Raw genomic sequence first — 25,239 nt, 5'->3', positions numbered from 1 at the left:
TCCGGGAAGATAGTCATGTAGGGATCCTTAATTGACATTGCTTGAATATCCCATCACGCGCTGACGTGATTGCGACCAAGAAGGCCGTTTTTAATGTAAGCCATTTTAAGGAACATTTATCCATATATAAGGGTTCAAAGGGAGAGCTTGTAAGGTAATTCAAGACTAAACTCAAGTCCCAGGGGGGAACTAACTTAGAGGGAACCGGCCTAGACCTGGACACTGCTTTAAGAAAATCAATAACAGCTTGTTCTTTAGACAGCTTAAAATTAAGAAAAAGGGAAATAGCCGCAACCTGGACTCGTAATGAACTCGTGGCCAGACCTATATCCACACCATCTTGTAAGAAATCCAAAATAGTAGGTAAAGTAGATTCTTTAAGACCCTTCCTTTTTTTACGGGAAGAAAAAAACTTTCCAAATCTTACAGTAAATTTTTCTTGTGGTCAACTTACGGCAGTTGACCATAGTGGTAATGACCTGGTTTGCAAAACCTCTTAACTTCAGAGATTCCCATTCAAGAGCCAAGCCGCTAGGGCAAACTTCTGAGGGTTCGGGTGCAAAACTCCCGCCTGGGATAGAAGATCCATCCTGGGAGGCAGAAGATAAGGCCCCTGTACTGATAGTTGTAATATTTTCTAAAACCATGGCCTCCGCGGCCAATGTGGTGCCACAAATATCACTTGAGCCAACTCCCGTTCCACTTTCCAAAGTGCCCTGGCTATCAAATTGAAAGGTGGGAACGCATAAAGGAGTCCTTTCGGCCAAGGTACCTCCAGTGCATCCAGCTGCGATAGCTGGGAAGATGGGTGAAGGGAAAAAAATGTCTTTACTTTTGCATTTTGAGGAGAAGCAAACAGATCCACTGTTGGCTGACCCCAAAGAGATACTAGCTGCTGGAATACTTCGCCGTTTAGTGACCATTCTGCTTCTGTACAGGGAAACCGACTTAGCTGATCCGCCAAAGAATTTAGAGAGCCCTTTATATGTACTGATGAGATTGTCTGCAGTTTGGCTTCTGCAATCTGCATTATCTCCAGAGAGAGATCCCTTAGTTATTTTGCTCTTGTACCTCCTTGCTTTTGGATGTAAGCTACTGTCACCATATTGTCCGAGAGGAAGGTCACATGAGATCCCATCAGTATTGGCAGGAATTCTATTAGCGACAGTTTTACTGCCAGAAGCTCCCTGAAATTGGAGGATTTTGCCTGAATCTCCGCTGTCCATTGACCCTGTACTTGCAGATGGTCTAGATGGGCTCCCCAACCCCAAAGACTGGCATCTGTATAGACTCTCTTGGGGGAAGGCGGTTTCCAAAGTCGACCCGACTCAGATTTTCTGTTTGCTCCCACCAAAGGAGTGAAGAGACTACTTGGGTGGAAGCAAATCGCACTGGTCCAGAGAATTCTTGGACTTGTCCCAGGTGTTCAGAAACCATTCCTGAAGGGCGCGAGTATGTACCTGGGCCCAGACTATTCCTGGAATAGTTGAAGTCATGAGACCCAATAGAGATAGAGTTTCTCTTAGAGAAATCTCCTTCTCCCTGAATGTTCGCACTGCTTGAATCAAGTGTACTTGTTTGTCTTCCGGGAGAAAAAACATTTCCTTCACTGAATCCACCCAGAAGCCCAAAAATCTCACTCTCTGTGTGGGTACTAGCATGGATTTGTCAATTTGTAATTGAGCAGCCATCCTAAATGAGACAGGTAATGGATGGTAATATCTATGTGATTCAAAAGGATCTGTATGGATTTTGCAAGGATCAGTAGATCGTCTAGATAGGGTATGATCTGAATCTCTTGTAGGCGTAGGAAAGCTGTTATCTCCGCCATAATTTTGGTAAAAATCAGAGGGGCGGATGAGATCCCAAAGGGTAGGGCTCGATATTGGTAGTGCAGAATCGAATCTCCTACCCTCACAGCTAATCTTAGAAACTTCTGATATGCTGGATGGATTGGTACATGCAAGTACGCATCCTGCAAGTCCAAGGTCGCCATAAAAGCGTCCTTTGGGATCAGGGATTTTACTGTGAAAATTGTCTCCATGCGGAACTTTTTCTGCATAATGAAGGGGTTCAATTGTTTGAGATTCAGAATCATCCTGTATTTTCCTGAGGGTTTTTTGATCATAAATACTCTGGAATAAAGCCCCTTCGATATTGGGTCCTTGGAACTTGGATGATTACCTCTTGGTCTAACAGAACCTTGACTGACTCCAGTAATGCTGACGATTTCTCTTTGTCTTTTGGAAGACCTGTTAGTACAAATTTTGATGGAGGACGAGAGGAGAACTATTTTGTACCCTGTCTGTATTAGGTCTAGAATGAAGGGATCTGATGTAACATTTTTCCAGATGTGGCCAAATGACAAAAGTCTCCCCCCGACCCGCTCCATGTCACTTGTTTTCCCTGGGATTTGTGGCAGGTGGCTTGTTGAAAAGGAAGGGGGTCTTAGATCTAGTTGAATTGTAGACCCATTTCCTCTTGGGTTGCTGAGACTTGCCCTCTTTAGGGTTGAAAGGTTTTTTCCCCTGGTAACTTTTCCGAAAGGGCTGTTTTTTCCGTTTGTCAGGAAATTTCTTTCCTTTACCAGAGGATCTCTCCAAGATCTTCTCTAACCCTTTACCAAATAACAAGTCTCCATCAAATTTCATAAAACACAATTTTAGCTTGGATCCTACATCTCCTTCCCAGGTGTTCAACCAAATTGCCCGTCTAGCTGCATTCCAAGTATGCCACTGAACAAGGAATAACTGGAAAGGATTCCAGAACTGTGGCATGAGGGGTTCCATCTTCCAGATGCCCCTTCAGGCCTGACAACCATTTGTTTAAATTACGGGATATACAGATGGAAGAAATGGCTGGTTTAAATGCAAAGGCAATAGCTTCCCATGCTCTTTTGAGCAAAGTCTCTGCTTTTTTATCCATTGGATCCTTTAATATACCGGAATCCTCAAATGATAAATCTGAATTGTTAGAATATTGAGCTAAAGCCGCATCCAGCCTAGGGCATTTTTCCCATGGAGAAATATCATCCTCTTTAAAGGGAAATCTGTGTTTAAATGATCTAGGAATATAAAGTCTTTTTTCAGGATCTTCCCACTGGGACATAATCATCTTGCGAATAGCCGGGTGTACTGGAAAAGTTCTACCCTCGGAACCCTCTAAACCTGAGTAAATATCATCTCTAGCGGAAGATGAAATTACAGGCTCAGTCAATTGTTCAGCGTCATAAACTGCTTTGAGCAATTCAGCAGTTTCTTCAGCATTAAAGAGGTATTTGGTCGTTTTTTTAGGAGCATCCTCAATCTCCGAACCAGAAACCCCTCTATCCTCACCCTCCTCCAGAGAATCGTCAGCCGATGAAGATACCGCAAGATCCTGAACGATATTGACCGGCTGAGGGGCCCTTACTGGTGGAGGCGGTGGGGCCAGAGGGGGCTGCAAGACAGGGCCCGCAACAGGTGAAGACTGGGCCATAGGTACAGGTGGAACCTGAGGTAAACCCCACTGAACCGGGGAAGTCATAACTGATCTAAAAGTCTGAAAAGGGGACGTAAATTCTTTACGCATTGATTCCATAAAATTCATCATGACAACAGAGGGATCAGCATTTTTAGGGGCAGAAGGCTTTAGACATTTCTGACAATGAGATCTAGTCCAAGATTCTGCTAACTTAACATTACACTTCCTGCAGCGCCTGGACTTGTCAACAGCTTTTGCAGGTTTATCTGTCTTTTCAGGAGGAGGAGGTGGAGGAGCCTGAAACAGACCATCAACAAAATATGCAATGCTATAAGCCTCATTGACAACCACTACATGCTACAATGAATGGCTAATAGTAAGCATTACCACACAAAAAAATAATATTGACCGCTTTGGTGCGGGCAGACAGCGGCAATGCTCACCCGTCACTCTTAGTCTGTCCACCCAGCTCACCTGTCCAGTAGAATCAGAGGCCTGAGCCTGGTCAATGTGCGCCGCGGGTGAGGCTTCTGTCTGCTCCATGCCGACCCGCTCTGAGCGTTCCGGCAGCTGGGAACCAAATGGCGGTGAGACGCCAACGGAAGTCCGCCTATAAGCGGAACCGGAAATCACGCCATCTCTGCTGCGCCCGCCCTGCTCCAATCACAAGTCCGGAAGCGCGCCTGCGCAATAGCCCATCAGGACGCCGCTTCCGAGCAGGGTATCCGCCAGCACTGCACGCTAGAGCCCACAGACCCAGCATGCCGCCATTCAGGGACGCAGAGCTTACCGCTTCCTCCTTGAACAGGGATAGCTCCACACGCAGTCCCGCCGGCTGAATCAAAAGAAGAGAGGCGAAAAAGAAAAAAAGATTGGTGGAGACAGAAACCCACAGGTAACTCTGCCTCGTGACGTGTTGTCTCCTTCAGGTGGGAAACATAACTAAACTGAGGAGGCTGGATGGGAAGAGGGCTATATAGGGGCCAATTGATTGATTGTGATGTGTTTCCTTTGGGGGCGGAGCATACTTCCTCTCTAGTATACAGCCTTCCTGGAGGATGAGATGTTAAAAACACATATAAGTACATAAATATTTTTTTCTACTTACATAACATATGTATTGTACTGTCCACGTTTTTAATGTCAGTGAATTTTATTTAGTAAATAAAGAGAAAACTGTTTCAGGCATTTTTCATCTTTGCTGCCTCTGACTGAAGCAAACCCTGGTGTCATTTCCTCCCTTACTTCTTAGAAACTGCACTGTCATATCTAGCTTGCTTTGTAAACAGATGCGAGCACAGCATGGATTGTTTTTCAGCAGTTTCTGCAGAGGGGTGAGGTTTATTTCACTTCTCAGCCTTGTGACACACTGAACTGCCCTCAGCCAATTTGTGAGTTGCAGGAATGTAGAAGGGGAGATAACATACTTCCCTCTCCTCGGAAACGTACCAAATAGAGTTAGGCTCACTGAGATAAGCTTTATTACAGCAGAAACATTTATGATTATATTGGAATTCTTGCAATGTAGGGTCAGATTGTAGACTGCATAATTAACACAGAGCAGTGTGTAAATGGAATTTGATTTTATGGCTGACAATCCCGCTTTAACCACTTCCTGATACTGAACCATAACCTCCTATCTCAAACGCAAACCCTTCCTGATGCCTAGCCTTAAAGTGAACCAGAGACGGGATAATGAAAAAGATTTTTACATACCTGGGGCTTCCTCCAGCCCCATGCGCCTGGATCACTTCCACGCCGCCATCCTCCGATGTCTGCAGCTACGAGAACCGGGTCCCCGCACTGCCGTCAGTCGGAGCCAGTCTAAGCGTAAGTGAAGTGCACTGTTTGCAGCCGCTGGAGAGATACGTAGAGGGTCCACTTCTTCGGCGTAGCTGGCTCCGATTACGTCAGTGACGGGAGCCGGTTCTCGTAGTTGCAGACATCGGAGGACGGCGGCGTGGGAGCGATCCAGCGCATGGGGCTGGAGGAAGCCCCAGGTATGTATAAAATCTTTTTCATTATCCCTTCTCTGGTTTCCTTTAAGACTCCTTGCAAGACTGAAATATTCTCCTAGATCTGTTTAGGCACTCAAATGCTTGTGAGTAAAGCTGCTTGATTAGCAAATGTCAAATAATGTCAAATAAATCACTTTTCAAATGCCTAGTAAGGATCTCGGACACTGGTTACTTCCCAGATCAAAAGGTTACAAGCTGCAATCTTCTAAAGCTATGTGCACACGTCCACCATAGCGCCGGCAGGGATTTCGTGACAGTTTGGGGCCAATGCTGTACAGACCGATTGCTAGCTTTAAGGCTAGCGACACCGTTTGTTACGAAGGTCCGTGGAATGAAAATCAGTGCACAACGGGATGGAAGGAATAAAGGAGGGAGAACAAGACTGTTGGGCAGCATTTGCCAGAGATAAGCCAGCATGCCAGATCTCTCGCCGACACATCAGGGAAGTTTGGTGGCTGCTACTTCTGATATGTTCCAAAATCCTAGACAGTATTGTTAACTGTAGAAGTCCTACCTCAAATAAAAAATCTGAGCACTAAGATTACTTATTAGATGGTACTTTTATTTCTGTGCCCAATGGTAGCTCTTATTGTTGCTAGTCTACTTAAGATAGATGACCCAGCGGGAAACCTCGTAGGGAAATTCTGCTAGCATGACTGGTTTATATTTCAACGGTTCATTAATGACAGCACCCTCTACATATTTTATATTTCGGGCAGGTTGTAATAACTACGCCTACAATATTCAGCTAATTACAATGCTTTGTGTTGTATAGGAGATCTGTGTTGGAGAACGGTCCCTTACCTCAAGTAGACTAAAGCTATTTCATCTCTTACCATCCTAATCGGTGACTAACATTAAAGGTGTCCACTAATAAGTACAATTTTCAATGAAGAATTATCTGAGCGATCAGATAGATGTGTTCAGAAATGTAATACATCGATTATTTCACCATCAAAGAACCAATCAGTTCTTCCTATCCATCACAACCGATTTTAAAGACCGTTTTTTCAACGGATGAAATTGTTGTCGAACGATCACCATTAGAATTGTTGACAGTCAATTTGAGATAACAACAAGGTTTATTTTCTGTCAAATTTGATTGCTTGGTGATTCTTCACTGAAGATTGTAGCGTTAGTGAGCACCTCTAATGACAACACAACAGATCCTAACCTTGCGTTGATTTGTCAGGTATTTTGAGTGCATAAAGGCCAAACCAAAATGAACCACCTGCAAGCCAATGTTCAACTACATGACAGCCAAACTCAAACCAAAAATTTCTAGTCAGAGAAGAACATTCCAAAATTGCATGCACACTAACAAATAAAACAGCGAGATGTTATAATAACCCTTTCCACGTGATCAAAAAAAATAAAAAATAAATAAATCATGCACTTGGGCTTTATCTGGTTCCCAGAAAAGTGTCAGATGTACTTTGAGTGGACAAGAAATAACAGTGAAACACACACAGAGCGCTCTCAGGTAGGACACTTGGGAGCTGCGTTGCTCCATTAGATACGCTTCTTCCTATAACAACTAGACAGCGTAGGTAAGGAGACATCACGTGACTTGAGCCGAACACTGTAGTCAACCCGAAGCACAGACACGTGCCAGCCGCTCTCACCTCGTCCCCCGCCACACGGTGCTCCCCTGGAATCCGAGGACAGAGGAAGCCTGGCGCTGTGACCGCAACTTCCTCCTCCTCGCACTTCACCATGCCACCGAACTTCACTTCCATCCCGCTGCTGGGCACCGGGCAGGCACGCAGGCAGCGCGGGACTTTCTTTTCGGCAAAGATCTGCGTATGCGCGGCGCAAAGCATGCCGGGAACTGCGGTCCATAGACAGATGGATTACAGTGTAGGCTGGAGGCTGAAAGGCTATAGGCAACTGCAAGTCCCGACCTGCCCTGCATGTCTCTTGCTGTTCGAGGATGCCGGGATTTGTGGTTCTGCGAGGGGAAGTGAGCAACAGTTGGGATGCATGTGAACTGAGCTCTGAATGTTCTAACTGGATTAGGACGATTTCACTTCATACTTTTATGTTAATCAAATTTTAGTCAGTTTATTATAATATGATTGTTTTAGGCTCCTTTCACACTGACAGTAAAGTTGTTCCAAAAGAATGGATTGGATCGGAATGGATGCAAACAGGTCTTATGGTTAAAGGACAGAACCTGTGCAGAACACTCCAGGCCCAGGAGCGTGAATGGTGCCGCCATGCGCTTGTGCAGGCACAGAAGATGCCAACCTAGTGAGGTCGGCATCTGCAATGGAGGGGTTCCCGGGGCACCGGAACTGCGGCGAGGGACAGATAAGCTGTCAGGGGATAGAGGAAGCCCCAGGTAAGTAGATCTTTTTTTTTTATTTTGCTCACGCCTGTCCTTTAAGCGATAGGATTTATTATCATCAGTCCGTTTCTAACTGACCCATTCAGACCATTCCTGTGAACACAACGCAAGTTTTGGTCCAGCACAATTTTTCAACGTCTACCGAGAGGGCTGGCGACGGAGACAAACGGAATCAATGCTAGTTTATAAACACGTATGGTGTCTGTTCTCACTACGTTGCTCGTTGCGTATGTTTCGAAATATATACTCCTTCTTCATGCTTATCAGCTGAAGAATTTTCAACATACTTCACTTATAAAGTGAAGTGGTTTTTCCATGTAGCCATCTAATTCTAGCCACACCTCACTTCTTGACTGCTCTCTCTCCGCTTTTTCTCCATGCACTGAATATTCTCTCTCTCTAATCTCCAAATCTCATTTTACTAAGTGTTTTTTGGATTTTATTCCCTCCCATTTCAATCTGTAGCTATTATCATCCTTCATCCCTGTACTAAATATCTCTAATCAACCTATCCCTCTCCACTGGCATCTTTCCATCCTCACCCAAAAAAGCTGTTGTGACACTACTACTTAAAAAAAAAAATCTCTAGATCCCTCCGAACTCACTAACTACCACCCTGTGTCACTTCTCCCATTTGCATCCAAATTACTTGAATGCCATATGCATGCTAAACTAAACCATTATTTATCTAACTCTGTGCTTGACCAGTTCCCGTCTGCCTTTCGCTCTAACCAATCCACCGAAACAGCCTTTACTAAAATGGCCAGTGATTATCTTATTGCTTAATCCAAAGGCTATTCCATACTCCTTTTTCTCGATCTGTCATCAGCGTTTGATACTGTCGACCATACCTTACTTCTACAAATACTTTCATCTATAGGCCTTGCTCTCTCCTGGTTATCTTCCTATCTCTCTGGAAGGTCTTTCACAGTCTCTTACTCAGATCTCATCTCCACATCCTTTATCTGTGGGGGTACCTCAAGGTTCTGTTCTTGCCTTCCTCCTCTTTTCCATCTACATGCACAGTTTTGGCAACTTAACTCATTTGAGTTTCAATACCACTTATATGTGAATTGATACACAACTGTACATCTCATCCCCAGACCTTAAATCTCTCCTCACAAGTGATCCTGACTGCTTGTCTGCTATATCCTCTTTCATGACCACTTACTTCTTAACCTCCCTGGCATTATTATTATTTTCAGATTTAGGGCCTAAAAGCCGTGCAATTTTTCACAAGCTTTTAGACCCTAAAAACAAGAAAAAAACCTACCACAGAGAGATCTGCAGCAGCTCCTGCATATAACTCACTCAGGCACGGGATTACTGCTTTGAGCTGCGGATTTCCGTCCTGCGCCTGACTCGGAGTTACCGCTAAGAAAGTTAATGGACACCTGAGGCGAAAATAAACTAATTAAATAAACGATTGTATGTATCTTCCTTTTACTAAAAATGAATTTTTAAGATATTCCAAAATTTTATTTGATGTTTAAATCTACTTTTTAAGTTTTAACTGTTTTATTGTTTTTGCTCAATGACACATTGATTGAAGTATGCCAGAGATAACATTTATGAACAATTGAAACGTTTTATCTCTTCCCTGCTCTCAGGAGCCATTTTCTGCTAGGAAAGTGTTTTATAGTTGGAATTTCTTATCAGTGAGGGTCACACTGTAGTCACTTCCTGTCAGAGTCAGGAATGAGTCAGCCACTTATATATCTGATATTTAACTCTTTCAGATAGAGAAATAAAAAAAGGAACACAGCATAGGTATTAGTGTGCTTGGCACTGTACATACCCATGTCTATCTCATCATGTCACCTTGGGTATCCTTTAAAACGTAATATGAGTAAGACAGAACAAATCATTTTTCCACCGTCTTTGTCCACTTCTCTTTCTGATATAACAAATGTTAATAACTTACTAATTTCAGTTCCCAAACCACAGTGCTTACGGGTAATATTTGACTCCTTTCTTTTTTATTCCTCACATTCATTCTCATTCACTCTCATATTCCTCACATTAACTCTCCTGCATCTCCAACTCAAAAACATATCTTGTAACCAACCTTTTCTCACTCAGGACACAACTAAAATGTTAATACATGCTCTTATAATACCTCATCTGAACTATTGTAACATACTATGGTACTTTGTGGACTACCAACTAACAGACTGGAACCGCTCCAACCCGCTGATTGGAGGGAAGGGATGCAGAAATTCTTAAAGCGGACCCAAACCAAACATTTTTTTTTTAATTAAAAGTATTTAGTTGCACTACTCTGACACATACAAAGATAAATAAACACTCCTTCAAACCTATGATCATTTCAGTGCATGCTTTTCACCCTTCTCTTTTCATAGCTAGGGTTATACTGGGGGCAGCCATTAGCAATTCCTCCATTGCCAGACACCATCTACTACACCAGTTTGCCGGAAAAATCCTGGCAATTTAAAAGGAAGGGAGGGGTTCCTCCAATAAATGTAAAATATTTTATATTTGTCATCATGCAGCTGAAAAAAGGCTGCTATTTATTATTATAATTTAGAAAATAGATTTTATTTCTGAAATCTTGTATTTTTAATTTGGGTCCAATTTAAGTGGTTAAACTTGTAGGAATGAAAGCTACAACTGAGCATTCCCGAATATACCCAAAATGTGAATAACTGCTACAGTAGAATCCCTTTATAGTAAACTCCAAGGGACCAGGAAAAGTAGTTTACTATATCAGAAGTTTACTTTAACAGAATTGTCATACATTAAATATTTATACTTGCTGGGACCTGGGGACTGAGTTTACTATAGCTAGAGGTTTACTATATCAGAGTTTACTATAAAGAGATTCTACTGTATAGAAATCACGGGGGGTTGTTTTGTTTGTTTTTTTGGGCAATCTTTGATCACGTTTTAATTAATTATTGTTTTCTGTGCATGATTTTTCATCAAAATACAATAGCAATAGAAATGTACATGGTATGTTAATAGACGAATGGAAAAAAATAAAAAGTTTCTTAAAGGACCACTTTCGCGAATTTTTTTTTTTAAATACATGAAAACACATAAATAAAAAGTACATTTTTTTCACAGAGTAAAATGTGCCAACAATTACTTTTCTCCTATGTTGCTGTCATTTACAATAGGTAGTAAAAATCTGACAGAACTGACTGTTTTTAGACAAGCCCATCTCTTCATGGGGATTCTCAGGGTTTTCTTTATTTTCAAAACTACCGTATTTTTTGGACTATAAGATGATGACCATAACACCAAGGTTTAGAGGACAAAAACCAAACAAAAACCTGTTGTGTCCCCATGTCCTCCTCTGTCCCCCATGTGTCCGCCTCTGTCTTCCTTGCGTCTTCCTTTATGCCACTTTGTGTCCTCCGTGTGACCCCGTGTCCTCCACTGCATAGGCACAGTACAGGGAGTCCCCAACATTGCAGCGGGTTGGAAGTTCATATTGGCAGGCGTTCACAAGTCAGGAACTCCCTGCATTTGGATTATAAGACGCAGTGACTTTTTTTCCCCACTATTGGGGGAGAAAAAGTGAGTCTTATAGTTCAAAAAATACAGTACTTAGTGAATGGCAGTTCCTCAGTCAAACTGCCAGAATAGTGTGCAAACAGGTAAGGGAGTGGCCTACATCTTTGTATAGATCCTTTCCAGGCAGTGCTTTTGTAAGGAATAAATGAAATACTGAGAATCCCCCCTGAAGAGATGGAAGTCAAAAACCTGTCAGTTCTGTAAGATTTCTAACTATAAGTGAAGACAACATAGGAGAAAGGTAATTTATAGCTCATTTTACTCTGGAAGAAACACACTTCTTATTTGTATTTATTTACATGTATTTTAAATTTTACAATTGTTCGCAATAGTAGTCCTTTAAGTGGCCAACTGACTTATTTTATAAGCAATGGTGCATTTCCCTTTAAGTAACAAAAGGGTCGCAACAGTGTGCTTCCTGCTCCACAGTGTAAATAACTGTTTTATTTTTCCTGTAGTGAATTGTTAGCCCTACCTAGCACAACCCTTTGTGTCACCTGTAGCTAGCTTAAGGATGCATATGTCATGCTGCTTGCTGTTTGAATTCCTGCTGGTGTCACACTACGGACTTTACATGAACTTCCACCCTCCACCAGCAGAGGTCTCACCTCATCTTTTGAACTCTGTGAACAGTCACCTGACCATTGTGCAGTATTTAAAGAGACACTGAAGCGAAAAAAAATGATGATATTATGATTTGTATGTGTAGTACAGCTAAGAAAAAAACATTAAGATCAGATACATCAGTCTAATTGTTTCCAGTACAGGAAGAGTTGAGAAACTCCAGTTGTTATCTCTATGCAAAAAAGCTATTAAGCTCTCCGACTAACTTAGTCGTGGAGAGGGCTGTTATCTGACTTTTATTATCTCAACAGTAATTGAACTGTTTACTTTTCCTCTGCCAGAGGAGAGGTCATTACTTCACAGACTGCTCTGAAAGAATCATTTTGAATGCTGAGTGTTGTGTAATCTGCACATATTATAGAGTGATGCAATGTTAGAAAAAACACTATATACCTGAAAATAAAAATGAGAATATTTTCTTTGCTGCTAATCTTCTAGTAATTATTCATAGTACACCACCAATTCATTATATCATATATATTTTTTTCGCTTCAGTGTCTCTTTAAGGCTGCCTCTAGCAGAAGAACATTGCTAGATCATTTTGTGCTTTAGGCCTTGTGCTCTGGTCACCCGTCTTTGCTCCTAGCTCCTTGCCTCCTGTATTTGTATTGATCTCCCGTTATTGACCTCTTGCTTTGTCTGACTATTCTCTTGCCCACTGTCTGTATACTTCTGATATTCTGATCATTGATCCTGGCCTGTGTGACAATTCTCCTGTGTGCTGATTCTGCTGATACGTGTCTGTATATATTGTATTATTGTATATATTGTGTGATCTGGGTTCCTGTGCGCTGCTATTGTATATATTTTGTGTGATCCGGCTATCCGGGTTCCTGTGTGCTGCTATTGTGTATATATTGTGTGACCCTTATCTTTGCATATTCATTGTAAATATTATTTAGGGAGTCAGGGTTATATCGGGGCACAGTGGTCATATTGTACGATTGCATGCAAATTGTTTGTATGTGTATGTATATATATATATATATATATATATATATATATATGTTAATTTGCACGTCTGTAAATAAACACGTTTATTCACCTTCAAATCCAACCTGTGCAGACCTCAGTATTGATTCCTTGCTCTTGCATTGTCTTGATAAGAATCTGCATGTACAGATCCTTACAGCATATACACCTTCAGAGCCTGCCGCCCGTAGTGAACATAGGTGATCGCTAAAGTGACAGTTCAGAGCTCCATGCTTGTTTCTGGCATTATTCAGACACTACTGTATCCTAATAGACCAGCAGGACTGCCAGGCAACTGGTATTGTATAAAAGAAAATAAATATGGCAGCGTCCATATATTTCTCACTTCAGTTGTCCTTTAAAGGGAAGGTTCAGGGACTAGCTAAAAAAAATAAAAATCCATTTCCACTTACCTGGGGCTTCCTCCAGCCCGTGGCAGGCAGGAGGTGCCCTCGGCGCCGCTCCGCAGGCTCCCGGTGGTCTCTGGTGGCCGACCCGACCTGGCCAGGCCGGCGGCCAGGTCGGGCCTCTTCTGCGCTCCATGGTGCGTTCCACGCCGGCGCGCTGACGTCATCAGACGTCCTCCGGGCTGTACTGCGCAGGCTCAGTAGTTCTGAGCCTGCGCAGTACAACCCGGAGGACGTCCGATGACGTCAGCGCGCCGACGTGGAACGCACCATGGAGCACAGAAGAGGCCCGACCTGGCCGCCGGCCTGGCCAGGTCGGGTCGGCCACCGGAGACCACCGGGAGCCTGCGGAGCGGCGCCGAGGGCACCTCCTGCCTGCCACGGGCTGGAGGAAGCCCCAGGTAAGTGGAAATGGATTTTTATTTTTTTTAGCTAGTCCCTGAACCTTCCCTTTAACTAATGCAGCCTGATTGGCTGAAGCCTCTTTCCCTCCTGTTTTCCCCTCCCACACCTCTGTTGCTCTCTGATTGGCCAATATTTCTCATGCTGAGACAATGCACTTTCTAAAGTGAAGGGCGGGCAATGCATACATACATCAGGGAGAGGAGAGTAAGGGAGGAAATGACATCAGGATTGGCTTCAAAATAGCCACAGTTATAATGGGAAATCCTAAGAAGGATTTTCTCTTTTTTTACTGTAGAAAAATCACTAAAATCAAAAAACGTGAACAGAGCAATACATATGCTATGTAAGTAGAGCAAGTATTTATTTACTTATGTGTTTTTTTTATTCTGAGATAGTATGGCTGACAGCTCCTCTTTAACAGATTAGGGTGGGATAACCTTTTGGAGCACCTTTTTTTCCAAAGGTCAAGTCCTGGTTGAAGATTGAGAAGAGATTCATCTTGTAATCCTTTACATCTGTTGACAGATTCAATCAAGTAGCCATTCTGCAGACTTGGTCTAAGGTGGTTCCTGCTCTTTTGGCTTATGATGTGGACAGGGATCTAGTGACGGGTGCGGTAACCAAATCAGGTGTAGATCTATTATACAAGAAGTGTGTAAGTGATCGAAGTAAGCTGACCCATCTAGAAATATTCTGACCTGAAATGATCTAACAACTTATTTGAACGTCTGCATTCTATTGACATAAAAGTGTTCTTCTGACATTAAATTATGACATGAAATTTACTTCTCTGTCCTGCCTTCATTTTTCTTAAGTCAATCTCTTCTGTCCAATGAAACTTAGTATTCACCTTAGAAATATACAGGTACAGTATGTAGGATCCATTCTTTTTTTATCTGGTACAATACATATGAAGAGATCCTTAAAGCGAACCCGAGTTGAAAATAAAATGGTGAGATGAACAATTGTATTTATCCTCCTACTCCTAAAAAATAACTGTTTAGATATCCCATGGTTATATTTTATATTTCAATATTTACAAAATAGATTGAATGTTTTGTTCTCTCTGCTCAGTGGCAGCCTATTAAGTGTCCCTAAATGAAAATACATGACCTATTGACCTTTTTTATATCTCCCTCTGCTCTCAGAAGTTGTATTCTGCCAAGGAAAAATGTATGGCTATAATTTGCTTATCAGTGATGTTTACTATATTGCCGACAATGCACCAACAAGACAGAAGCTGTCATTTCCATGCCTAAAAATTAACTCTTTCAGGCAGCAAAACAAATAAAACATCCTGCTTACCATATTAATATGTCTTACACTGTACATACATGTCTATCTTATCATGTCACATGTCGCCTCGGGTATACTTTCATGTATAGTGCCTGTAAATCCTGGCACACACTTTCAATTATGATTGGACAATCACTGACCGATTTTACTACCTCCATGTAGAATGAGGGTCAACAGATATTAAATACTATGGGAAGATTGTGTAGATAAACCCTCATACTACATGGAGGTGGTAAAATTGGTCAGTGATTGGCCAAGTATAATTGAAAGTGTGTACCAGGATTGAAGGCAACCTGAGATGTGTTAAAAGAAGAAATGTATATTTACATGGGGCTTCCTCCAGCCCCCTTTCAGGCACTGTCCTCCTCCGCCGCCTGGATTCTCCGCTATGGGTCCCAGTAATTCAGCCACGGCCCTGGCTGCACACGTGCCCCCTGATGCTGGGAGAGTTCTGCGTCTGCGCAGTACTATGCCACAGAACACTCCCGGCCACTGGAGCGCAGCGGGGGAGCATGCACGGCTGGACTGTGCAGACTGATGGAATAATTGGGACCCATAGCGGAGAAACCAGGCAACGGAGGAGGACGGCAAGGGACCGATCAGGCTGGAGGAAGCCCCAGGTATGTATACATTTCTTTTTAACTCATGTCAGGTACAATTTAAGTCTCCTACTCTCCTGGTTGACGTTATGGCCAGAAGACATGTCACTGGTTACCTGGCTGGCAGGGCGTAGATTTCAATCACCGCCGCAGGGTACATCCGCCGTTTCCGTAGATAATCGCTGATCCCACGGCTGAATCCCAATGTCTCTCGCCACAGCTCACTAGCTCTGCCTGTCTCTATGATGGAAGAGCCCTGTGAGCTGGTCAGGAGCCGATTTCATTGGCTCCTGGCCATGTCTATCAATGTAAGCCACTCCCATTGGTTTACATTGATAAACACGGTCAGGAGCCAATGAAAGCAGCTCCTGACCGGCTCACAGGGCTCTGCCGTCATAGAGGCGGCAGAGTGGATGTCCCCAGGATCGCGGCGGGTATATGTGGCGATTCGTCGGCATTCCGTCGTTATTGTACCAGCGGTCTCTGGTCCTTAAGGGGGCAGAGACCACTGGTACTTAAGTGGTTAATGGTAAGAAGCCTAGGGAAATCTTCTCTGAAGGGTCTAAAGGGGAGCTTTGAAAGAAAGTCCAGTACCGGTGATAAGTCCCAGAGTGGAAAGACATTGAACTTTACCAGTAGCAATTTTGTTATTGCTTGCAAAAATCAGAGTTAGTACCTGCTAACGCTGTTTTGAACAATCCTTCAGGGCAAGGTGAGACGTTGCCCCACCCAAACGCAGGAACAAGCAGCACTTCCCCTATAAAACAATCACATGGTTAGTCCACCCTAAGTGCTTTTAACCCAAGTACCCGACAGGTGAACATCCACTAACCCACATACGTGCTACTATATGACATAGACAATAAACACCCGGGTGGGATCGTTGCCCTGAAGGATTGTTCAAAACAGCGTTAGCAGGTACTAACTCTGATTTTTTCCCACAATCCTTCAGGGCAAGGTGAGACGATTAACAAGTAATACAACCTCAGGGTGGGACAACCGCTTGGAGAATTTTTCTTCCAAACGCCTGATCATGAGCTGAAATTGCATCAATTCGGTAATGTCGAATAAAGGTCGAAAAACTTGACCACGTGGCTGCCTTGCAGATTTGTTCTGGTGAAGTCCCTGTATTATTGGCCCATGATGCCGCCATTGCTCTAGTCGAATGAGCTTTGAATGAAGCCGGAGCTTCTAATTGCATTGCCTTATATGCTTCAACAATAGCCAACTTTATCCAATTAGCAATAGAGGATTTTGATGCCCTCTGACCTATTGTTTTCCCTGAAAACAACGTAAACAAAGAATCTGTCTTTCTAATCTCAGATGTCTTTTTTAGATATTCCATAACACATCTTCTAACATCCAGAGTGTGAAAAATTTTCTCTTTCTCACAACCTGCATTGACACAAAAAGTAGGAAGCACAATTTCCTGAGATCTATGAAACTTGGACATAACCTTTGGGCAAAATTTAGGATCAGTTTGTAGTACAATTCTGTCTTGGAAATCCTGAAAATATGGATTCTTTACAGAGAACGCTTGAATTTCGCTAATTCTCCTGGCTGAAGTGATTGCCACTAAAAACACCGTTTTCAATGTGAGCAATCTAAAGGAGCAATGTTCTAAAGGTTCAAACGGTTCTTTACATAAACCTTTGAGCACAATAGATAGATCCCATGGGGACACATAAGGTCTAAAGATCGGAGACTTCCTAGACAGGGCCTTGAAAAACCTTATAATTAAAGGTGAGAAAGACAAAGGCAACCCAGAAAACGCAGAAAGTGCTGCAACTTGTACTTTCAGTGTACTTATTGAGATACTCTTATCCCAGCCTTCCTGAAGAAACTCCAGAACCGCTGGGATTGACAAGCTATTAAACTTTGAATTTTCCAGCCAAGAATGAAATGTTTTCCAGTATTTCATATATATTTTTCTTGTCACCAGTTTGCGACTACTAATCAAAGTAGAAGCCACTTTGTCTGACACCCCCAATCCTCTAAGTAACCTTAGTTCAGGATCCACACTGCTAGACTCAGATAATCTGGGTGAGGATGCCATAGCGGACCCTGATACAGTAGATCTGACCTGATTGGGAGTATCCAAGGCTCCTCTACTACCAATGATTTCAGAGTTGCAAACCAACTTCTCCTTGGCCAGAAGGGAGCAATCAATATTAATTTCCTTCTGCACTTTCTCCACTTGCTGATTACTGCTGGAATCAAATTAAATGGAGGGAAAGCGTACAGCAGTGGAAACTCCCAGTTCTGGTTGAATGCATTTACTGCTAAACAATTGTCTCTCGGGTTCAGTGAAAAGTACTTCTGAACCTGCGCATTTTCTTCCGTGGCTAAGAGATCTACGTCTGGAAGACCCCATTTCGCCACAATCTCTGAAAACACCTCCTTGTTGAGAGACCACTCTGAGGCCAGAAACTGATTGCGACTCAATTTGTCTGCCTCCACATTCAAGGTACCCTTGAGATGTACCGCTTTCAAGGACAATATGTTCTTTTCTGCCCATGAAAAAATCTGTTCTGCCATCTCCTGTAACAACTGGGATCTTGTACCTCGCTGTTTGTTTATAAACGCCACGGTCGTCACATTGTCTGATTGGACCAGCACATGGCAGTTGGCTACCTCGTGTTGTACTTGTAGCAGAGCCATGTTTACTGCTGTTAACTCTCTCCAATTCGATGACTTTTGGGATTCCCATTTGGTCCACTTTCCCTGGACCGCTAGGTGCCCTACATGAGCTCCCCATCCCCACGCACTCGCGTCCGTGGTAAGGATCCTTTCCACTGGTTCCTTCCAAAGCCTGCCTTTCCTCAGGTTGGACTCCTCCAACCACCATAGCAGACGATACAACCATTTGTGGAATCGTAATTTTGAAGTCTAATGTCTGGGGACGTCCATCCCAATTTTCCAACAGACACTTCTGCAACAGCCTTATATGTGCTAATGCCCACGGCACTGCCACAATTGTTGAAGTCATTAGACCCAGCACCCGAGAGATCTCTCTGAGTGACACCTTTGGATCCTTTATTAAAGACTGTATTGCCAGCATTAATTTTTCTATTTTTTCCGGTGGCAAAAAAATCATTTGTCTTTTTGTATCTATACTCATTCCCAAAAACACTGTTTCCTGTTTTGGAATTAGCATGGATTTTTCCAAATTTATAATCCACCCTAGAGATCTGAGATGATCTGAAACCATCTCTAAATGATTTTCCAGTTCCTGTACTGAACTTCCTAGAATCAACAAGTCGTCCAAATAAGGAATGATCTGAATTGACTTTTGTCTTAGAGGAATCAATGCCTCTCCCAGAACTTTGGTAAAAATTCTTGGGGCAGAAGTGATTCCAAACGGGAGGCAAACGAATTGGTAATGGTTTACAATTCCGTTTACTTTTACGGCAAATCTCAGAAACTTTTGGGATTGCCTGTGGATTGGAATATGCCAATATGCGTCTCTGAGATCTAGTGACGCCATAAAGGCCCCTGGAAATAAAAGATCTCTCACGGAAAAAATTGATTCCATTCTGAATCTTTTCTTTTTCATGAACGGATTTAACTTTTTTAGATTTAGGATCAGTCTGTATTTGCCTGACGGTTTTTTTACAACAAAAATTGTGGAGTTAAACCCCTCCTTTTGTTCCACTTTCGGAACCCTTCTTATCACTTTCTGACTTAACATATTTTCTAAAATCTTGAGAATCTCTGGAACCAGATCTGGCTCTTTTGGAGACTTTGTGATTACAAATTTTGACGGCGGAGGATGACCAAACTCTATTCGATAACCGAATCTTATCAGTTGTCGTATAAATGGACTTCCTGACATCAGAGACCATTTTAGATTGAAGTACCTTAATCTTCCTCCCACCGCCTGGAATGAGTCATTGTGATTTAGGCTGTGTTTAAGGGTTTTTGGATTTAAATCCCCCTCTCGCAGACCTATCCAAGGTCCATCTTTTGCCTCTTCTTTGATCTTTAAAAGATTCCTTTTGCTCATTTGCTGGCTTCCGAAAAAACCTCTTTTTAGGAGTCAGTTTTTGTTTTTTCGGAAAAACCTTCTTCTTATTAGCTGTTCTTTCCAGAGCCAAATCTAACTCTGGACCGAACAGTAAATCTCCTGAGAATGGAACTCCACAAAGTCTGTTCTTTGACGTTAAGTTTCCGTCCCATGTTTTCAACCATAAGGCTCTGCGGCCTACATTAACCAGAGCTGTCGTTCTTGCAGTGAACCTGACAATCTCTGCTGACGCATCTGCCAAATATGCAGCCGCTTTTGTAAGTATAGTAATGGAATTCAACAATTGTTCCATAGGAGCACCTGCTAAAATACTAGCTTTTAACTGATTTATCCAGAGCTCCAACGTTCTGGATACACAAGTAGCAGCCACAGCCGGCCTAAATGTAGCCGCACTGGCCTCCCACGATCTTTTAAGATAAGCATCAATCTTTTTATCAATTGGATCCTTTAGATCTCCCAGATCCTCAAAAGCCAAATCCCCCTGTTTGGTTACCTGAGAAAAGGGCGTATCTAATTTTGGACATTTGTCCCAGAGAACTGTATCTTCAGCCGAAAAGGGAAATCTCCTTTTAATGGCTTTAGACAACAAAAGCCTCTTTTCAGGCTCATTCCATTCTTTCACAATTGTTTGTTTAATAGCTTTATGTACAGGAAAAACAAGGCCTTCTTTTTCTTCCATACCTTTATAAAGTTGATCATGTAATGACAAGTTTGAAACTACGTCTTTATTTAATTCTAACGTTTCATAGATTGGTGAGATTAGTGTCTCAGTATCTTCAATGCGGAATTTAAACCTTGAAGAAGTCTCTGTCTCCAATTCTCTGGATTCAGATTCTTCTGAACTATTTTCAGCCTCAATTGGTTCCTGACCATCTTTATCGGGTAAAGCAGGCTCAGAAACAACTTGAGCAGATGATGTACCTGCCTCTGCAATGGAGGATTTGAAGGAAGCTAAAGAAGCATTGATTTCCTCTCTAAAAGCCTGCAACGTGTTCCCCCAACACTTTTTCCATACATAATTGGCACAAAGTTTTAGCATATGGCAATGGAATTTTTATATTACAAACAGGACATCTTTTGTAAGTAGGAGGCTTTGGCCTTTCTGACGACTCTCCAGATTTTGCCTAGAATGAAACAAAATCAAATGGCAAAATAATGAACCACCTGTAACTTTAAGAACCCTTTTCTTAACAATTGCTAAGTATATAGCCTATTCCTCCATATGCGCATACTGAACAAATCTACCTTTAATCATAAGATATATACAGCCACAGAAAGAGAATGACCCCACCATCTCACCTTCTGGGCGGCTGAGGTGCTGTCCGTTTTGTCAGAAGTTGACATGGTTATGTCCAACACAAAACGCCGTCTCAATGAAAGCACCTGCTCAGCCCGCGCTTCCTCCCTTATACTTCCTGTCTATGACGTCACACGTGGCGGGGACCGAAGAACCATAGAGACGCTGGCATAAAGAGCGTCTTCCGGCATACCCGCCGGAAGTTACGCATACCGGAAGTCCCATGCGAACCATTGGCCGCCTGGACCAGCCGCCGACGCGGCTGCACGCTTACCACACCAGCCAACGGTCAGCACGGCGTACCTGATGGCCACCAACAGCCCATTCTGCCACTGCAGTCTTCTCCTCCTGCCGCCTCCGTTACAGACAGTCCGGGAAAATGGCGCCCTCCACACTTGCTCCCCATCAGCCTGGGAGAGAAAGGTAGGCTACCCACATAGTATCCAGCATGGGGTAGTAGGCTAGACTGCCTCAGTTCCACAGTCTCAGCCACCCACGGGAATTCAAACCTGCAGCCCAGCACACAGATCCAACTCCCAGGGGAGATGCTGACCTGCCTGGACGCAGGAACAAACAGCACTCAGGGTGGACTAACCATGTGATTGTTTTATAGGGGAAGTGCTGCTTGTTCCTGCGTTTGGGTGGGGCAACGTCTCACCTTGCCCTGAAGGATTGTGGGAAAAAATAACCTTACAATAGGATTGTTAAAAAGGTTTGAATCAAGGATAACCAAGAGCACTGCCACCTTGACCTTCATGTAGCCTCCACTTGATTCTTATCCTTGCCTGCCTGTATGAATTCAAAAATTGTAGGTAAGGAATTTTCAAGGACAGGAATGCTTGGTCTTTCTTTCCATCCCTGAACGGTCTTCTAGAAGCGTGCATGAAAAAAGGGCGCCAGGAAAAAAGTTCCCAGCTGGATAAAGAAATGGCTCAAGAACGATAAACATCGAACGAAATTGGTTAACGATAAATAGTTTTTTTAAAACAGATGGGAGTTGATAATGAAAATATATTAACGTGAAAAATCATAATGTAATCCAACAATACAGCCTAACCCTAACCACTCCCCCTGCAGAAACACCCCTTTGCACATAGAAATAATAATATCTTTGATGACGTAAAATTTGTACATACAAACAAAATACTATGACAAAAACGATAACGTTGCAAGCTTCTAAAATGATAACATACTTCAAAAACGTTAACGATATTTAGCAGGTACCCTTTTTTCTGCTTTTTCGCCATATTAAAGGACTTACGAGCCCAAAATGTCTAAAAAAGCAAAGTACCTGTAAGCTGTTTAAATGCACGGAGGACGCCGTCCGCGCCCTCCGTGCAGTTCCGCCGGGTCCCCTTCCTGAGATCGCCCCCCGCGCCGACCCCGACCCCCCAGGCCGGGTCGGGCTCTCGTGCCGCTCTCAATATGGCCGCTTCCATTGGCCGCGGCTGCGCAGTCCGCCTGGCCGCGAGTGCGGCTGCGCAGCTCTACGGCCAACCCCTCCGATCCACGCTACAGTGCGTGGTTCGGGGGGTTGGCCGTAGAGCTGCGCAGCCGCACTCGCGGCCAGGCGGACTGCGCAGCCGCGGCCAATGGAAGCGGCCATATTGAGAGCGGCACGAGAGCCCGACCCGGCCTGGGGGGTCGGGGTCGGCGCGGACGGCGATCTCAGGAAGGGGACCCGGTGGAACTGCACGGAGGGCGCGGACGGCGTCCTCCGTGCATTTAAACAGCTTACAGGTACTTTGCTTTTTTAGACATTTTGGGCTCGTAAGTCCTTTAACGATAATTGCATTAGAGTCTATGGCGGCTCCCTTTTCGTCCACTAGCCGCCGGCGCCCCGTTTTCCTGCTTCTCTTCTGGAACTTTAATATATTTTCCTGGACATAGACTTTCTGTTGGATAAGTGTGTAGATATTACCTTGTCATTCCTTATTCTTCAAGAGTTGTCCCTCAGGGTCTCAGTAGTAAGCTTTAACAGAAAGAGCATAACTACAGATCATGTGACCCCCTTCTTATATTATTACTTCCCCTTCCCCCCATGACAATCGAACATCAGATCTGTAACAAGGTGGGGGGTTCAGACTTCTTTCCATCCTCCACGAGGGCCCCTTTTCCGTGCTTCCATTACTGCTGCCTCCCTTGAACATACCCACAGTTCAGCGTAGCAGTTCTGAAGCTCACCTCTTCCAGCGTTAGGTCCCTGATGCACTCCTGCTTTAGCTACTAGTTCACCTCTGCCTTCCTCTTTGTCCACATTTCCCTAAAAGTTGAAAGACTTGATGAAATGTGCAGAAGACCAAGACAGAGATAGAAAAGAACTAGTGGCTGCAGCAGGAATGCATAAGGGAAGCAACACTGGAAGAGGTAAGCCCCTAGCACTACTGATACGCTGAGCTGTGGATCTGTTAAAGGGAGGTTGCAGCCAAGGGAGCACGGATTGTCACCCTGGTGGAGAAGAAAAGGTAGAAACCCAGACCCACCAACCCTGCCAGCCGCCCCCCAGCAGAAGCTGCTTTCTCATAATTACATTACAGTGAGTGACTGTAGTGCATAAAGTGAGTGAGAGTACTGCAGATAATTCTCTTGATAAGAGCTTCTCTTGATAATAATTCCAACACTGACTAAGCTTCCCCCCCCCCTCCCCTGTGATCTTGGGGGCTGCGATGAGGAGTTTTATATCCTTGCTCAGAAGAACAGTGTATATACTTCACATCTTAAATCTAATTATCTTAGTATTTGCCTGAAGCCTTTATCACTACACAAATTTGGAAATAAAATCCATGGGACTACTGGTCTGGTGGTACTGGAGGTCTAGAAGAAGACTACCTGCCGATGGATTTATGCAGATGCAGAAGTCAGGCAGTAGGGCCAATATTCACAATCATGTGGTTGGGAATAGCATGCTGAGGAGGAGAGAAGACTAGCTGCCCCCAGGTTTGCGCAGATGCAGGAGGCAGGCAGCAGGACCCATATTCATAATCTGGTAGTTGGGAAATGCATGCTGGGGTAGAGAGAAAACTAGCTGCCACCAGGTTTGCACAGATGCAGGAGGCAGGCAGCAGGGCCTATATTCACAATCAGGTAGTCAGGAAGCTCATGCAGATGAAAGCAAAGCCCTTTGCCAACACTAAAGAGAAAGTGAAGCCCTTTGGTGGGACTAAAGATAAAGCAAGGCCCTTCATGGGGACTAAATAGAAAGTGAGGCCCTTAGCTGAGACTACAGAGAAATCGGGGCCCTTTGTGGGGACTAAAAGAAAGTGAGGTCCTTCATGGGACTAAAGAGAAAGCAAGGCACTTCCTAGGGACTAAAGTGAAAGTGGGGACTACAAAGAAAGCGTGGCCCTTCAAGAGGAATACAAAGAAAGTGAGGCCCTTCAAGACTATAAAAAATAAGCGAGGCCCTTCAGAGGGACTACAAAGAAATCAAGGCCCTTCGGGGGGGACTAAAGTTAAAGCGAGCCTTTCATAGGACTAAAGAGAAAGCAAGGCCCTTTGTGGGGACTACAAAGAAAGTGAGGCCCTTCGTTGGGACTACATAGAAAGTGAGGCCCTTTGGTGGGACTACAAAGAAAGCGAGGCCCCTCGGGGGTACTATAAAGAAAGCAAGGCCCTTTGGGGGGACTAAAGTTAAAGTGAGCCTTTTAAGGGACTAAAGAGAAAGCAAGGCTCTTCGGCGGGACTACAAAGAAATCGAGGGCCTTCGTGGGGACTAACATTAAAGTAAAGCCCTTTGGTGGACTAAAGATAAAGTGAGGACCTTTTTGGGGGCTAAATAGAAAGCAAAGCCCTTTGGTGGAGGGGGGCTAAATAGAAAGCAAGGCAGTTTGGGGAGGACTAAAAAAAAGCGAGTCCCTTTGGTGGTACTAAAAAGAAAGCGAGGACCTTTGAGGGAGCTAAAGAGAAAGCCAAGCCCTTTGTGGGGGCTAAAGAGAAAGCGAGGCCCTCTGTGGCGATTACAAAGAAAGTGAGGCCCTTCGTTGGTACTACAAGGAAAGCAAGGCCCTTTGAGGGAATTGCAAAGAAAGCAAGGCCCTTCTTGGGACTAAAGAGAAAGCGAGACCCTTCGTGGGTACTAAAGAGAAAGTGAGTCCCTCCGTGGGGAGATGAAAGTTAAAGCAAGGCACTTCGGCACGACCAAAGAGAAGGCCCTTTGTGGGGACTACAAATAATGCAAGGCCCTTCGAGCTGACAAAAGTTAAAGCAAGGCCCTTCAGTGGAACTAAAGATAAAGCAAGCCAC

At 43.7% G+C, this 25,239-nt stretch overlaps 1 protein-coding gene across 2 annotated transcripts in view; it reads right to left on the bottom strand.

The window, feature by feature from the left end:
• PCGF6 (polycomb group ring finger 6) overlaps positions 1 to 7,277 on the bottom strand; it is a 101,866-nt gene extending 94,589 nt beyond the window's left edge. The window contains exon 1 of one of the 2 annotated variants that reach the window (XM_068259400.1): positions 7,106 to 7,277. In XM_068259400.1, coding sequence (XP_068115501.1) covers positions 7,106 to 7,219 — 114 coding nt within the window. In that variant the 5' untranslated portion in view covers positions 7,220 to 7,277. Of the gene's footprint in view, positions 1 to 6,948; positions 7,008 to 7,105 lie in introns of those variants that run through there. The other variant, XM_068259401.1, reaches the window with a different exon arrangement.
• Positions 7,278 to 25,239: the final 17,962 nt, after the last annotated feature.

Source organism: Hyperolius riggenbachi, chromosome 10, assembly GCF_040937935.1.
Source record: "Hyperolius riggenbachi isolate aHypRig1 chromosome 10, aHypRig1.pri, whole genome shotgun sequence".
Taxonomy (NCBI): domain Eukaryota; kingdom Metazoa; phylum Chordata; class Amphibia; order Anura; family Hyperoliidae; genus Hyperolius; species Hyperolius riggenbachi.
This window is presented reverse-complemented; position numbering and strand designations above follow the sequence as displayed.